The sequence below is a fragment of the Bison bison genome, unplaced genomic scaffold (genome assembly GCF_000754665.1).
Source record: "Bison bison bison isolate TAMUID 2011002044 unplaced genomic scaffold, Bison_UMD1.0 scf7180017864213, whole genome shotgun sequence".
In the NCBI taxonomy this organism is placed as follows: Eukaryota; Metazoa; Chordata; class Mammalia; order Artiodactyla; family Bovidae; genus Bison; species Bison bison.
In genome coordinates this window covers 8,423,475-8,438,497 of record NW_011494785.1, presented here as the reverse complement: position 1 = coordinate 8,438,497, position 15,023 = coordinate 8,423,475, and the positions used below count along the sequence as shown (strand labels likewise).

General features: G+C 37.1%; 1 protein-coding gene across 1 annotated transcript in view; it reads right to left on the bottom strand.

Moving 5' to 3' along the window:
- Window positions 1-4,650: 4,650 nt before the first annotated feature.
- Window positions 4,651-15,023, bottom strand: part of SAMSN1 (SAM domain, SH3 domain and nuclear localization signals 1) — a 57,702-nt gene continuing 47,329 nt past the window's right edge. Inside the window, exon 8 of the mRNA XM_010845140.1 lies at window positions 4,651-5,616. Within this exon, the coding sequence (XP_010843442.1) occupies window positions 5,432-5,616 (185 nt within the window). The 3' untranslated portion in view covers window positions 4,651-5,431. The remainder of the gene's footprint in view (window positions 5,617-15,023) is intronic.

Below are 15,023 nucleotides of genomic sequence, written 5' to 3'. Positions count from 1 at the left end.
TTGGTCTGAGGTGGTGCATCCCTTGTTTGCTACTGTGAAGATGGATATGTAATATCCAGGGCAAGATTCCTTCCAGACCAGACCTTTATCCTCCAGTGCTTTTACCCTCCAAAGATATTTCGAGATCTCTTGGCGAGAAGGCTAGAGGCTACTCCTATTTTGGGGAGCCAGGCATACCCAGCAGGTGCTGAAGTGGGACCCTAAGTTTGCACACACAACTGGTTAATTGGTCCGTGCCTTCCTCCCCCCAGCTCAAGACTCTCATGCTTGAGTTCATTCACTATTGATTTGGAAGCTGACAGATTTGGAAGCCTCTTAATTTTTAGGGGTTGTCCCTAAAGTCTTGAGAGTTCTTATATATAGCACAGAATAGTCACACTTCTTCCCAGTCTAAGCTTGATTGCTTTGCCCCTCTCTTTTCCATAGTTTGCTTCTAATTATATTTCTCTAGTAAAATATTTAACCATTTATTCCTGAATCATGGATTCTAAGGTGCAATAAAAGTCCAAAGGGAAATATATATGTTGTTATACAGAAAGACAGATTTTTTTTTCCCCCAGAGCATTTTCAGTCATTTCTGCAGGAATGAATGAGTAAAGGTTTCAAGAATGAATAGTGGCAGAAAACCAACTTACTATTGTATACAAGTCTCTGCAGCCCCTGGGTACAAGTACTTCTGTATCTCCTTTTGTTGAGTTCTCTATTTTTTTATGAATATGCATATTGGGGAAAAAACTTCCATCTGCTCCCTTTTAGCTGATTCTATCACTTTTTGGAGCTGTGCATCATTATGAAGCTTCAGAGAAAAATGATCATTTACATTACATACGGATGTAAAGGAGAGAAGGAGTTGATGAATTGCAAACAAGTATAATCTATATGGACAAATTGTGCCGGAAGTGATGTCACCCCATTTTACTCTGCAAATAGAATGATTCCTGCCCAATCATTTGGCCAAGTGCCCATGAACTCAGAGAAGAAAACCATCCTGTTGGCCTGTGCAGCAGGATTTCACCTCTCCCTATGAAGAAACAGGGACTTCCCTGGTGGCTCAGACAGTGAGGAATCCTCCTGCAATGCAGGAGACCCAGGTTTGATCCCTGGGTTGGGAAGATGCCCTGGACAAGGAAATGGCAACCCACTCCAGTACTCTTGCCTGGAGAATTCCATGGACAGAGGAGCATGGCGGGCTATAGTTCATGGGGTTGTGAAGAGTCAGACATGACTGAGCAACTAGCACTATATGAAGAAACAGTGCTTTGCGCTAGGGCTCACCAGGGACTCCAGAAGTCAAAGGAAATCTCTGAACATTCTAATGTTATTCTCTATAGGTTCTTTTGTCATGGTTTCTTAATTTATAACATCATGTGGACACATTGCATGATGGAGTAAGAAATGTAAAGTAATGAAAATATTTTCCCGGTAGCCTCTCCCCCTGCACTTTGTTTCCCAGGGTAGATCATTTACCTAAGTGTCCAGGTAGCGCTAGTGGTAAAGAGCCTGCCTAACAATGCGGGAGACGTAAGAGGTGTGAATTCGATCCCTGGGTCGGAAGATCCCCTGGAGGAGGGTATGGCAACCCACTCCAGCATCATTGCCTGGAGAAATCCCATGGACAGAGGAGTCTGGCAGGCTACAGTCCATGGGGTCACAAAGAATCAGACACAACTGAAGCAACTTAGCACACATGCATGCACCATAAAAATTTAAAAATATATGCCTTACTTTCAGCATGTCTTTCTACAAGGACTTTTCTGTTGGCTATATCACACTCAGCTGTGACCTATACTGTATACACTAAGGCCCGATGGGCAGCCATAATCCCAAATCTTTTATTGATTTAATATGGGCATTCATTTCTATATTTAGTCATTTATCCTTAAAAGATTATTCCTATCATGTGACAAGAGTGAAGAATCAGAGCTAAATGCAATAAAACCTCTTCCTTAACTAACAGGAGTAAACAAAGAAATATTCTGTCATGACAGAATGGTCCTCGGCTATGAAGGTCTGTTGAATCAGCTGACTCTCTCCTTGATGCTGGAGAACACAGCTGTCTTAGCCCTCAGGCATTTGTGTTTGAAGGGTTTCAGATCTCTACAAGACCATGCCAGTGTTGTAGGAGCGTGCGCACTGCCTTGATTTGCTGTTCAGGCATCAGTTTTTATGCACATACTGCATGCCTTGTGCTGAGTGTTTTGCACACACTGTCTCATTTAATTGACAAAATGCTATGGAATATTAGTACAACAATTGTGTATATTTTGCAATGGGAACAAAACGAAGCTCAGAGGCTAAGTGACCTGCCCAGAATCACACAGTCCTCAAACCAGGATCTCCAGTTGATGTGCTGAGGTCAACACTGGGTGTGAGGAGATGAATTCAGTGTTAGGACAGGACGTAGCATAAAGTGAAGGTTACTTCTATCTTATTTCCATAGCCACAAAACCTGGTCGAATTTAGAAACTGCTGTTCTTTTGCCTATATTTAGTCCCTATTCATTTTGCTTTCAACCTCTACATAATTTTAGCATGACTTCCCACTTTATGAAGGAGTGCTTGAAGTCTGCCTGCTGATTAGTTATACAATTTTCTTTATTGGCGGTGGCGGGGTGGGTGGGGATGGAAGTGCATGTGTGGGGTGATGGAGTATCTAAAATTTCATCATGTTATTTTCTCAGAACTTATGCCTATAACGGAAGTTTCTCAACATGAAATGTCATCAGTTTGGCCTCAGTCAGGAAGTTGCAAGGCACTTGACTAACCTCAGTGAGTTGGATGTTATCTAAGACCTGAACATCTTTAGCTGCCTGGCATTTTAGGACTTTCAAAAGTTATCTTATTTTTTAATGAATTATTTTCTTAGTTTAGTTGATTTAAAAAAATTATGATAAAATACTTCATGGTGAAGGTATATTCCTGTTTATGTAAGCAATAGAATGGTGTGTGTGTGTGTGTGTGTGTGTGTTGGGGGTGAGGGGGGGAACCAGGATTTAAATAATCTAATTTTTGCTCTTTTCAAACAGTATTGTAAAGATTTTATCCAATTATTTGAAATAAAATTTCTCTGACCATGCATTCTGTCACAACAAACTTGAATCTATAAACCATAGGCTCTCCCTGGGACCAGAATAATCATTGAATTCCAGAACATGTAAAAGTTTTACAGCCTTTCTATACTGAAAGATTCAGCTGGTTCCAGTGGAGAGGCTATGGTAAGATGATGGTGTGCTTAGTCGTGTCCAGCTGTTTTGCAACCCCATGGACTATAGCCCACCAGACTCCTCTGTCCATGCAATTTTCCAGCCAAGATACTCAAATAGGTTGCCATTTCCTCCTCCAGGGGATCTTCCCTATCTAGGGAATGAACCCACGTCTCTTGCGTCTCCTGCAATGGCAGGCAGATTCTTTACCACTGTGCCACCTGGGAAGCTCATAGATTGAACAGATTGATTTAAATGTAGATATGGAATGTGTATGGGAATAATAATTATATTTAATGCACTCCAGCAAACAACTCCTAAATGCCCACTCTGTACCTGATTTTATATCAGCAATTAAAAAGACTAAAGAAAATAATCTCTGTCACAAGGAGATCACCGTGTCATGGAAGGGCAAGTGTCATAATAAATAAAGTATAAGATGATAAGTGTTTTAACCAACAGAGACACAAATTGCTATGGAAACACAAAGAGAAGAACACCAAAGGGAATCATGGAAGGCTTCACAGAATAAGTGATTTTGGTGGGGAGTCTCAAGACAGAAAACAGAGGGAGGCTTCTGGATATAGAAAATAGCAGGAGCCACTCCAGGAAAGGAAATAATGTAAGAAAAGTCAAAAAGGGAATAGTGAATTCAGGACACTGCAAGTGTATTGCTTTGGCTGGAGAGTATAGAGTGAGAGGTAGGAGAGGAAAGACATGACTCATAGGGTAGGTTAAAACTTGTTGGGGAGGATTTTATATATCCTGGAAGGTTTAAATACTCTACTAGAGACAATGAAAAGCCATCACACATTTTTAAGCTGAAAGTATGTGATTTAATTTTTGTGTTAAATCACATAGTGAATTGTGCCTTCCCCATCCCCTCAAATTCATATGTTGAAGCTCTAAACCCCATCGTATGGTATTTGAAGATGGGGTCTTTGGGAGATAGGTTTAGATTATGTCACAAGGGTGAGGACATCATTATGGGATAATGAGAGCCTGCTGTCTCTCTTTGCCTTGTGAGAATACAGCAAGAAGACAGGCCAGGAAGAGAGATCTCAGCAGAACTCAACATGCTGGCAACTTAATCTCAGATTTCTAGCTTCCCAAACTGTGAGAAATGTTTCTATTGTTTAAGTCACCAGTCTATAGTGTTTTGTTAGGGCAGCCTGAGCTGATACATACAATTATTCAGGAAGTTGGCCAAAACAGATGTGAAGTTCAGGAAAGAGACTGAGGTAAGGTGATGGCTTCCCTGGTGGCTCAGAGGATAAAGCGTCTGCCTGCAATGCAGGAGACTTGGGTTCGATCCCTGGGTTGGGAAGATCCCCTGGAGAAGGAATGGCAACCTACTCCAGTATTCTTGCCTGAAGAATCCCATGGATAGAGGAGGCTGGCAGACTACAGTCCACGGGGTCTCAAAGAGTCGGACACGACTGAGAGACTTCACACACACATATATGTTTTATAAGTGTATATACTGACAATAAAATCTTATCCGGTAGAAATTTTTTTTTGTCTGAAGTTCTAAGGTGACATATACTTTAACAACAGTCTAGAGAACACCAAATGCATATAGTTTTTTATCATTAAAATTAGAGTATTTCAAAATTAAAAATATTTACACTTAAAAATGAGAAATCTGTACATTTATTAAAATTAGTTTTACTAAATCAGAACTGACAATATGTTTTCATCTATACTTTCATACAGAAAACAGTGAAGAAATCAACAAAAAAATAATTACTAAAACTCCACTGTGGATTAGGATAAAATGTCTCCAATACTAACTCACACTTTCCCAGTAATAAAAATGAGTATAAATGCTGCTTGGACAATTAAGCAGACATGCTCTGTTACTATTCACTCAACAATATAAACAAATTGAAAACAGGCATGTATAAAAAAAGGGAGAGTCTTTTTGCAGAATCACATTTGCACTTATAAAATAAAGCTAAATAAACATACCCCAAACTTACTTTATCCTTCTTCTGATACAGGGAAGTGAAATATTAACATTTTAGCATTTAAAGACATAAATATACATCTTATTTACAATAACTGGGAATGTTAGAGATATGGGGTTTTATTTACAATTATTCCCATTAAAACATTTTAACTTCAGGTAGTATCTGCAAATACTTCTTTTCCTCTCCTATTTGAATTTTTAGCTCAAGAAGAGTTAAAATAGAACACATCTGTAGATACAGAGTTGATAATGTATATTCAGTCACTTGGCTCTCTGATGGTAATCTTCTGTACCATGTCAGACAGATTTTCAGACTCCAGGTCTTCTTTACCATTATCTGAATTTTCTGATGAGATGTAACAACCAGAGTCCCTTGGGCAGTCATCTAACTGTGACTTATTTAAGGAGAGGGGCATGGATTCACTTTCTTGCTCTTGAATAGCTGTAAATGGAAAAGAGAGAACTGGTTAGGCAAAGCCAAGAAAAGTTTTGTTCACATATTCATTCATCTTCAAGTTATTTTAGCTGTTTCAACTTCATTACAGTGGAAACTTCTGTAAGTAAATGATGTATTTGTTCATCATAAATGAGATGTTTGCTCTCAAATATTCGAGCCACTATTTCCTTAGAAGATAAAGTTTGCCCTACGTTGCTCACTTGGAGTTTCACAGAATTCATGTGAACTGCTTACAGAAGTGAAAATCAATATGGACTCTCCTTTTACACTGATGATAAGTTGCCAAAGAAAGCAGATTGTAGCCACAGTGTGACTGATGCCTTGTCCAAGTACTCCTTAAAGTAACATCAAAAGAAGTCATTTGTAGTTTAAATGTACAATCCTACTCAATAGTCATTTTTGCAAACAATTTGAGAATCATGATAATGTTGATTAATGAATAAAAGATCAATGTGAGAAATAATATACAATAGAATTTCAATAACTTGGAATTTAACTAATAATTTCCATGTTTGGAAAACATAGAATTCTCCTATGTTTGAATTCATCAGAAAAGTAGACATAAAAGCAGACATTGCTTTTATTTTTTGGCTATGCCCCATGGCTTATGAGGTCTTATTTCCCCAACCAGGGATTGATCCCAGGGCATAGCAGTGAAAAGTGCTAATTCCTACCCACTGGACTGCCAGGGAATTCCTCAGGTTGCTTTTAGATAGTATAGCATTGTATCTATTGAATCTGCTTTTTGTAGTCTGCTACATCTTTGTTTATATTTCTGAATGACAATTATATATATTCAGGGTGGTAATCCTGTGTCATCAAACCAGTATTCTTAATACAACAGGCATTGTCATTTTGGGTAAAAAAATAATATCAGAGATGTAATGAAAGATCTTTCTAAAGAACCTAAGGAGCCCTATAGTTTACTCTTCTCAAGAATTTTTAGCCTAAGTGTTCTCTTTGTCAATGCAAAGTTTCTTTCTTTCCTGAGGAGAGGAGATGGATCTTAAGCCACCATGTCTCAGCTATATGAGCATGCCTTGTTATTTCCCCTTCTAAACCTGAGACTGCTCTACTTTGGACATTGGAATAGCCCTACATTGGAAGAACATACATTTCAGGGTGGTTTAAGATCTGCCTTCAGAGGCTATGCATTTCATCTCATTCCAATGAGAAGAAAGTAGATCCAAACTTCAAAATCCTTGGAAGAAGGAAATTGTGTACTGGTGTAATTTTCCTCAATTGACTCAAGTAATCCACGCTTTATCTCGTCTACATTTCTCCTGCTTTTAAATGCATTTTAAAGGCTTCTGATAAATTGTCAACATTCGTTTATGGTCCACTGAATATCTAATTGCTATCAACCTCCATTACAAGAGAGAATTGAGCCTAGCATCCTTGTATCTAGTGAATTAAGTTCTCCTCAATGTATCTATAATGGTACTTGTTATGCCCCTTTCATGGAGGAATGGAGCAAAGAGTCACTTAATTATTTCCATATTCTGTGGTTTTATATGGGAAACATAGGTTGAGAAAAGTTGGAAAAAATGATAAAAATAATTTCTTAGTCTACTCATTTTCAAAATGAATCATAACAATTCTTTTAACCTTTTTTCAAAGTTTTTATTCGCCACAATGAAACCACATTTATGCTAGTCTTCTGAATCTTCTCCACATTTGCCACAACTTTAACGGTGGGCTCAATTATCAGAAATTTAAGCCTAGTGATGTTATAACTAGTTCTTGGTATAAGGAGCTTCAACTTAATGTGAACCTTTTTTGATTATTGTTTTAAAATGTTGGCTATTGTGAAGCATTTTGTCTTTATTAGTTATAAGCCTTTTAGCTTTAGGGGAATCTACTTAATCTTGACTAGTCTTGATAAGTATCAGTCATTCACTTGTGGTTCCAAGCCCTTCTTTTGTGAAAAGGCAGCACTGGAATGGGACCCCGGTCTTTAAGGAAAAACCTTCTCCTCTTCCTTTGTTTTTTTGTCTTATTGCCACTGAAATGACAGAGCTGGCTCTGTGTTCCATTATCCAAGTGTTTCTGGAAAAGACCAGAGGAATTAGCCTTTTTGCAGTGCTTCCTGCCACATCAGCAGTGATTACCATATTCAGAGTGTGATCCTGTTCGTCAGAATGGCGGTGGGGATAAGACCATATTTCCCCAGATATATTTGGGCTTATTACCTCAACACAAAATTGAAAGAACTGAGATCCCTTCCTCAGACTGGCATCCTAAAAGCGACTTAGCATAATAACTACTTCCAACACTGTACTCTGTTTAGGTTGACTGCTGATTGTGGGACTCTTCAAGATATAAAACCTAGGCTTAAAGAACCCTGATTTCTAAAATTAGCTCTTTTCCTTTCCAAAAAATAAGTACTTAGGTTGTTATTTCATCCTCAGAGAGGTCTATATGTTCACCCCAAAGGGCAACAAAGTAAAGAAATAATAAATCTAACTTTAAACAGAGAATATGCCATTTTTAATATTAGTAATAAAATGTATCTGTTTTTGTTTCCACCTAAGAAATGCTGTATCACATTCTCCATATTCTAGGAATGGTTCATTTTAAATACAGGTTATTTATTGTAGAAACCTTTCATCTGCAATTTTTATGGAAAAGGGAAATAGTTTCTCAGTATGAAAGTTATGCAGCACAGTAATTTACAGAACAGCAGTAATTTGCTAAATGATTTCCTAGTGAAATGAAAACATGACTATGCCTCCTCAAAAGCTTCCCACCAGGCTTGCAATATTTTCAGGCAGGTGATCAGCTGGAGCCCCTCAACTGTAACTATAAAAAGAAAAGGCAGGTCATTAAGTTATATGATGGAAAGGAAATCTATCTAGTATTCAGTTTTTGTATTTGGAAGGTCAAGATTTTCCTCTTGTTTTTTTGTTTTGTTTTTTTCATCTTGACACTAATGACTTAAGGATTGGCATAAGCCTAGGTCTTATGCTATGGGTAGTTTTTCCAGCAGAGGAAATGAATTCACACTAATACATTCACATGTTCTTTCTAAGTCATTTAGTCTCTTCATGTGGTCATGAAGCAGAGTAAAGCTAACTGACCTACCTAGAAATTGAAACTATATCCTTCATCAGTTTTGTCCCATGATCCAGTCATCTGAGCTAACCAGGTAAGTAACACATTGGAATAAGAATCAGTTTGACTATAAAATTACAGACTTTCCTTAGGATATCCGAGTGCATCTTTTTATACAAAAACATTTCTGATACTACATGAAGTTAAAGAATTAGCATATATAATTTTTATACTTTTAAAATTATATAAAAACATAATGGACATCATATAATTCACACATGAAAGTGTTAGAATTTTAGAGTTCTATATTTCTGAGATTGTTTACAATGTTTTATATTTTATTTTAATAAAGAACAAAACATTAAAATGGTACCATTTTTTAATAAAGCCCTGAATGGTTTGCAAATATCCTGAAAGCTGTACATTTGAAAATCTGAGTATACTGAAGAATTAGTAAATAATCTGAAAAAGGGTATATCTTATTGCTACCAACTACCATCAGGCATAAAGGAGTACAGAAAGCAGCTCCAAACAGTTCTGCACTCTATGTAGTGAAAATAAAATGATCATTTTAAGAAAAAATTATTTAGAAGATATTTTGTCATAAAGAACTAATTTGAATATTAAAATATTTCATTTCTTACCAAAATTCTTATGGAATTGTATACAGCCCATGGTTCAACATAAGGTAGTGATCAATGGAGATAAAAAGTGATGTGGCGATTAGAATATAAGACAGCTAATATAATTATTCATAAAATAATTATATTGAGTTGTGACATTTAATTAAATATTGGCCATCTCAATTATACTAAAAGTGAAGAAAGCTTTAAGGAAATCAAACTAGGTCCTAATTCTGGGAAAAAGTTATCATGCCCTGAAGAGAAAAATCTGTCCTATATTCACATATTAGAAAGTTGAAGATTTAATAAACAATGTAAACTACTAGTTTTTGCTTGACTTTCCTAGTTTTCTTTACTCAAACATTTCAGATTTTGACTTTATTATCTTGTTTGCCTTAAATATGAACCTTCTGTCCTTTATACCATGTACTATCAAATAATGCAATCCCGAGGGCATAGGAAAATAGCTGAGCAATGAAAGTGCTCAATAAGCAATGTATTTAATAAAAAGAATGCAATATTTAGGTTAATTAAAGGAAATATGAACTAAAGAAAAGTAAAAAATTCTGTTGCAATTCAAATGAAGACAGCTCTTGGGCCTTTGTATTACCCTCCTCTGTTTTCTCTAGTCCAGTACCATCTTCAGAGAGGAAAAATGAGGCTTATGCACCTCTGTTGTTTAGCCGCTAAGTTGTGCCAGACACTTCTGTGACACCGTGGACCCTAGCCCACCAGGCTCCTCTGGCCCTGGCATTTCTCAGGCAAGAATACTGGAGTGGGTAGCCATTCCCTTCTCCAGGGGATCTTCCTGACCCAGAGATTGACCCGAGGTCTCCTGCACTCCAGGCAAATTCTTTACCATCTGAGCCACACGGGAAGCATTTTAAGATGGCTCAAAATCTCAGCCTCATTTGTAGCTCCATATCAGGTCCTCAAACCTAGACTCAAGCGTTCTCCAGATCACTGTGGCTATATTTATTTGGCCAGAGATAGAATTGCCCATGGAGGGGAACATTCACTAGAAAATATGGCATAACCTACTTATTTCTGATTTCATCTTAAGCATGTCCTTAAATTACCTGAACATTTTAATTTTCTACTTAGTGAATATTTGGTATTTATTTTATTTGAGTACTAGTCCACCTTTTGAAAAAAACAACAAAAACAAAGTGAATACAAAATCTTTTCATGGGAAACCAACCAGTGACTGCTTTCCTGAAGCCACGAGAGAATATGGAGTTGAAACGACTCTCCCTCTGTTTGCTAACCTCTCTTTGCATTCAAGCATCATAGTCACCTCTCTAATGAGCTGTGTTCTGGAGAGTATGTCTTTTCACTTACACTCACAACAGCTGCTCACTGTGCAGACTCCTTCAGTGGCACAGAGTCACACTCACTTGAGATCTAATTGCTCCGCACCAATGGGGACCTCACGTCAGGCTACCACTTCCTCAAGCACACATCCCCATGAAAGGCATTGGTCCCAGGAAGTATCTACCCTTGGTTGAATTGTTGTCCTGTTAGACTATTTTGATGATGACCAAATAATATAAAAAACTATTATCATACTGCTTCATTAGGGGTCTTGGGAAATCAATATCACATTTCTTAACATTAATTTAATCCTGTTTACTTGACATGGTGAAATGATAACTTAATTTCATTATTTTAAAATTTATTATATTTGGCAAAACAGGATTATGTTACATATTACTAATCTACCATTTACTATATATTGGGCATCTTTTCATGTCAGTCTGTATTTCATTCTCCTGATATCTTCATCCTGGTTTTGCCTATATCTTGTCCTGTTTGCCTATATCTTATTTATAACAAATTAATTACTAATAGAAGTTCATATTAGTTTTAGTTTTGAGCTAAAACTCCTAGTAGTTTTTAGTTTTAACTAGTATTTTTATGCATTGTAGAAGTTAATCAAATTCCTAAAACTTGGAATTTCTAGATTCAAAAGTATACCTATTTTTTTATATTTATTTTTTAACTTTACAATATTGTATTGGTTTTGCCATATATCAACATGAATCTGCCACAGGTATACCTATTTTAAACTTTGATAGTTTTTTACATTTTTAGAAATCTACTCACACACTTTCACCCTTACCTGCACACATGGCTAATGTATGCATGAAATGAATCTTAACAACACATTCCAAGACCCAGCTGCCTGTTACAAAAGCTTTTATGTGTAAAGTGGGATTGCAGGGGACCCTAAACTTTATAACCAGAAAAAAAAAAAGTTGTGCTTACTATTTACAGTTCTCTTCATTCTCTCATTCAACATATATGCTTTCCACAAGCATTTGTTAACTATGGATTCAATGCCAAGCGTGACACTAGGGGCTTTGAGAAGGCACACGGTGATATAGGATTGTGTCTGGTTTGACCAGGGTAATCACTACAAAGCCATGCCCAGTACACAATCACAGTGCAATATAAAGACAAGTAGAGGAATGTCCTGCATGTACAGATGTTACAAGTTCTCTAAATGACTGAGGTGAAAATTCTATGAACTGTTTTCTCTGGAGATGGTGCTCTGAAGTATAATGTTTTTATTTCATTTTTTTGTTCTTTGTAGTATATGGAATATGGCATTTATCATAATTTAAATTTTAGGGGATAAAACTAAAAAAAATTTGAAGAAATTTTACATGAGGCAAAATGGCTATGACTAGAAATAGATATTAAATGCATATTTATAAATACATAAAAGCAAAATGCCCATGTGCCTCCTCCACTCTGTCTGTGGAGATAGCATATATTTTCTTAAAAGCTGCATGTTTCTTGAATCTCAATCCAAATCATATGGCAAGCGTGTTGGAAACAACAGGCACGCATGTCAGGGGCTAAGGCACCAGGCAACCCTGGCACACTGTCAGGCCAACTGCTGGACTGCTGCTTGGCATCGCTACAAAGCTCCCCTGCTGGCAGCTCATGTTCCAGGCTCCTGGCTGGGCTTTGCCATTTGCCCTGCATCGTCGTGGGCGGGTAGGCAGGCAGGAAGGCGCAAGCGGGGATAGTTGAGCAATGTGGGGCTGCTGTGACCACAGCTGGTGCCAAGGGCCTGGCATACAAGCCACCCTTCCCCCTTCTTCCTCACTGAGTACTGTGAACAAAGGGTGCAGGTAATACCTCCAATATGTTATATACAGGTTCTGATAGAGTTTGCTTATTCTGTTACGAGGTTGTTTTTTGTTTTCAATTTAAATTTTAATTATCCCTGGGCTATAGGGAGAGCAAGATATTTCCTTCACCTATTTTCCCCGAGGAGGATTGTACACATTCTCACAGACACACTTTTAAGACACATCAAAGTGCATGTCAGCATAGGAAAAGAGAAATGAGTTCTGAATAAAAAGAAAGTATTTACTATAAATAACAGTTAACTATCTTATTATTTTAAAGAGGCATTTCTCAGCAAGGCAAAGGGGTCGTGAAGGTTGTGTTTATGGAAAAATACACACACACACATATTCTCTATCCTCTTTTTTCCTTGCTGGGAATATTTATTCAAAGTAAACAAACTATTTTAAAATTCAGATGATAAACAGAGAAACTCTAAAGTGCACAAAATAAACAGATTCCACTCATTGGCTCCTTCATGAGCCAAGTAGTTGCCCTAACTTTTCTTCTCCTTCTAACCTCATCTAGATTCCCAGCTGAAGGAGCCAGTAGCCTGATTCTGCTCAGTTCTAATGTGTTGTGAGAAGAAATTCAGAATCTCTCTATGCTAGTCTTGCTTGGAATTGTAGAACCCAAAGTTGCTATTCTGCTCTAGAGGTCATGCAACGATCAGTCCTAACACCACTCAGCCCTCCTGTTAGTTTGTTGAAGTGTCTTTACCTCCTGTCAAGCAATGACCTAAAAAAGTTTAATCCGATTAACATTTTCAAGGTCAAAGAGGGTACAATGCTGTCTATTTTGGCCTAAGAGAAAAGGGAAACTGCTTGTTCTAAGTCTAGATTTCTGTTTGTTCCAGTTCCATTCCCCACCCTTTGGTCCCTCTAAATGTATTAAAGGCTCACATTGGAGTTTGTGGTCTTTTCTACATTGTCTCAGAGCTTTCACTCCTGTGATCAGAACTGGTGCGCACTCTGCTCAATTTTTATACTGAATGATAAGCAAAGCAAAACTTTGCAACCTAAATAGCAATGAAATGCTAAATTTAGCGAGGAATTTATTGACATTCCCCAAACTGACATTATTCAATGATCAAAATAAGATGCATACATAAAATCCTGTTCAATTTGCATACCCCGTTCTTCCACATAAGAAAAAAAAGCTATTTTAAACCTATGACTGTGACATGCATTTGTTTTTAATAATGTCTCGTTTTTAAACAACCATATATTCAAGGCCTTTATCATTCAAGGTACATGAAGGTTGTGCATTTAATCTTTAGCATGGTTGTAGAAGATATGATTCACAGAGTAGAGAATAGATAAAAATAAGCATGCAGCAGCATGGTGCCGACTCATCAGAACTCACCATCTTATCAACAAATAGAAGTCATTCTTCTTTATTTCTTGAGCAAAGCAGTTTCATATAAGATAAATAGCTTTCAGTCAGAATAGCCTAACATGCAATATGCATCTTTTTGACATGTATATTCTAATACTATTTTAGACCATAAGATTAAAAGAGGAAAAGTCTCGGGGTTGTGTGTTGAGAACAAACACTGGTTGAATCTGCATTTTTTTTCCATTTTTCATTTCCTAGAATTTGGCTCTGTATGGGTATGTTTGTACATTACTGGATATTATTAAATGGTCAACCTCTAGTGACCTTCAAGTACTGTTTTCTAAAGAGAAATAATTCAGGGAATTTTTATGCTTTTTATATCAGACATGGAAAGTCACATCATAGTTTGGAGAGATTGTCTTTTGTTTTCAGAGACCAGGGCATAGTAGAAGTGTTTCTGATAGGTTTAGGAGACTGGGTTCTAGATGTGTGACCTTGAGAAGGCTACTCCAGTTCTAGTTTCCTCATCTTGTAAAGGAAGAATTTGAGTCAGATGGTTTTTAAAATTATACCTAGCTCTAAGATGATATCATCTATAAATTGCTGTACTTTTGTTAACAGAGAAGGTACATGGATGATGTGGAAGGCAGAATAAAGAAATTCAGTGGATACCTTACGTGGCCCAGGCCTTTGGACTGGACTGATCGTCCTCTGTGGGTCTCTGCTGAGCGCACTTTCATGACTTAAAGCCCTGTTTACCAAGCCTCTCTGGCTCATTCCATTCACAAATCCTGTTTCAATGTAGCTGTACAAGCCTTTGAACCTTTAAGGCTGTCATGCTGTTACAAAACTTCCTTTCTCACTTAAATATTAACTTCCACTTTCTGAGATGGACAAGTGAACTGAAGTTCTTGGGGAAGTCGACAAAACAGGAGAAAGCTTGCATTTTCAAATAGTCATTATTCTATTCATATTTACTGGTTTGTATGTGTGGAAGAAAGAACTTGTTTTTTTTTTTTAATTGTTTTTTAAGAACTTGTTTTTGGAGTAGACTGCCTTTAATTAAAACTCCAACTCTACTACTAATCTAGCTGTTTGGCCTCTTTGAAATTCATCTCCGAAATATTTTCTCATCTGTAAAATGGGCAAAACAGCTACATGGATGTTATTGTAGAAGAAAAGCAATTATTTACGAGTGTTCAAAAAATACTGTTTTTCCTCCCTCTATTTCAGTAT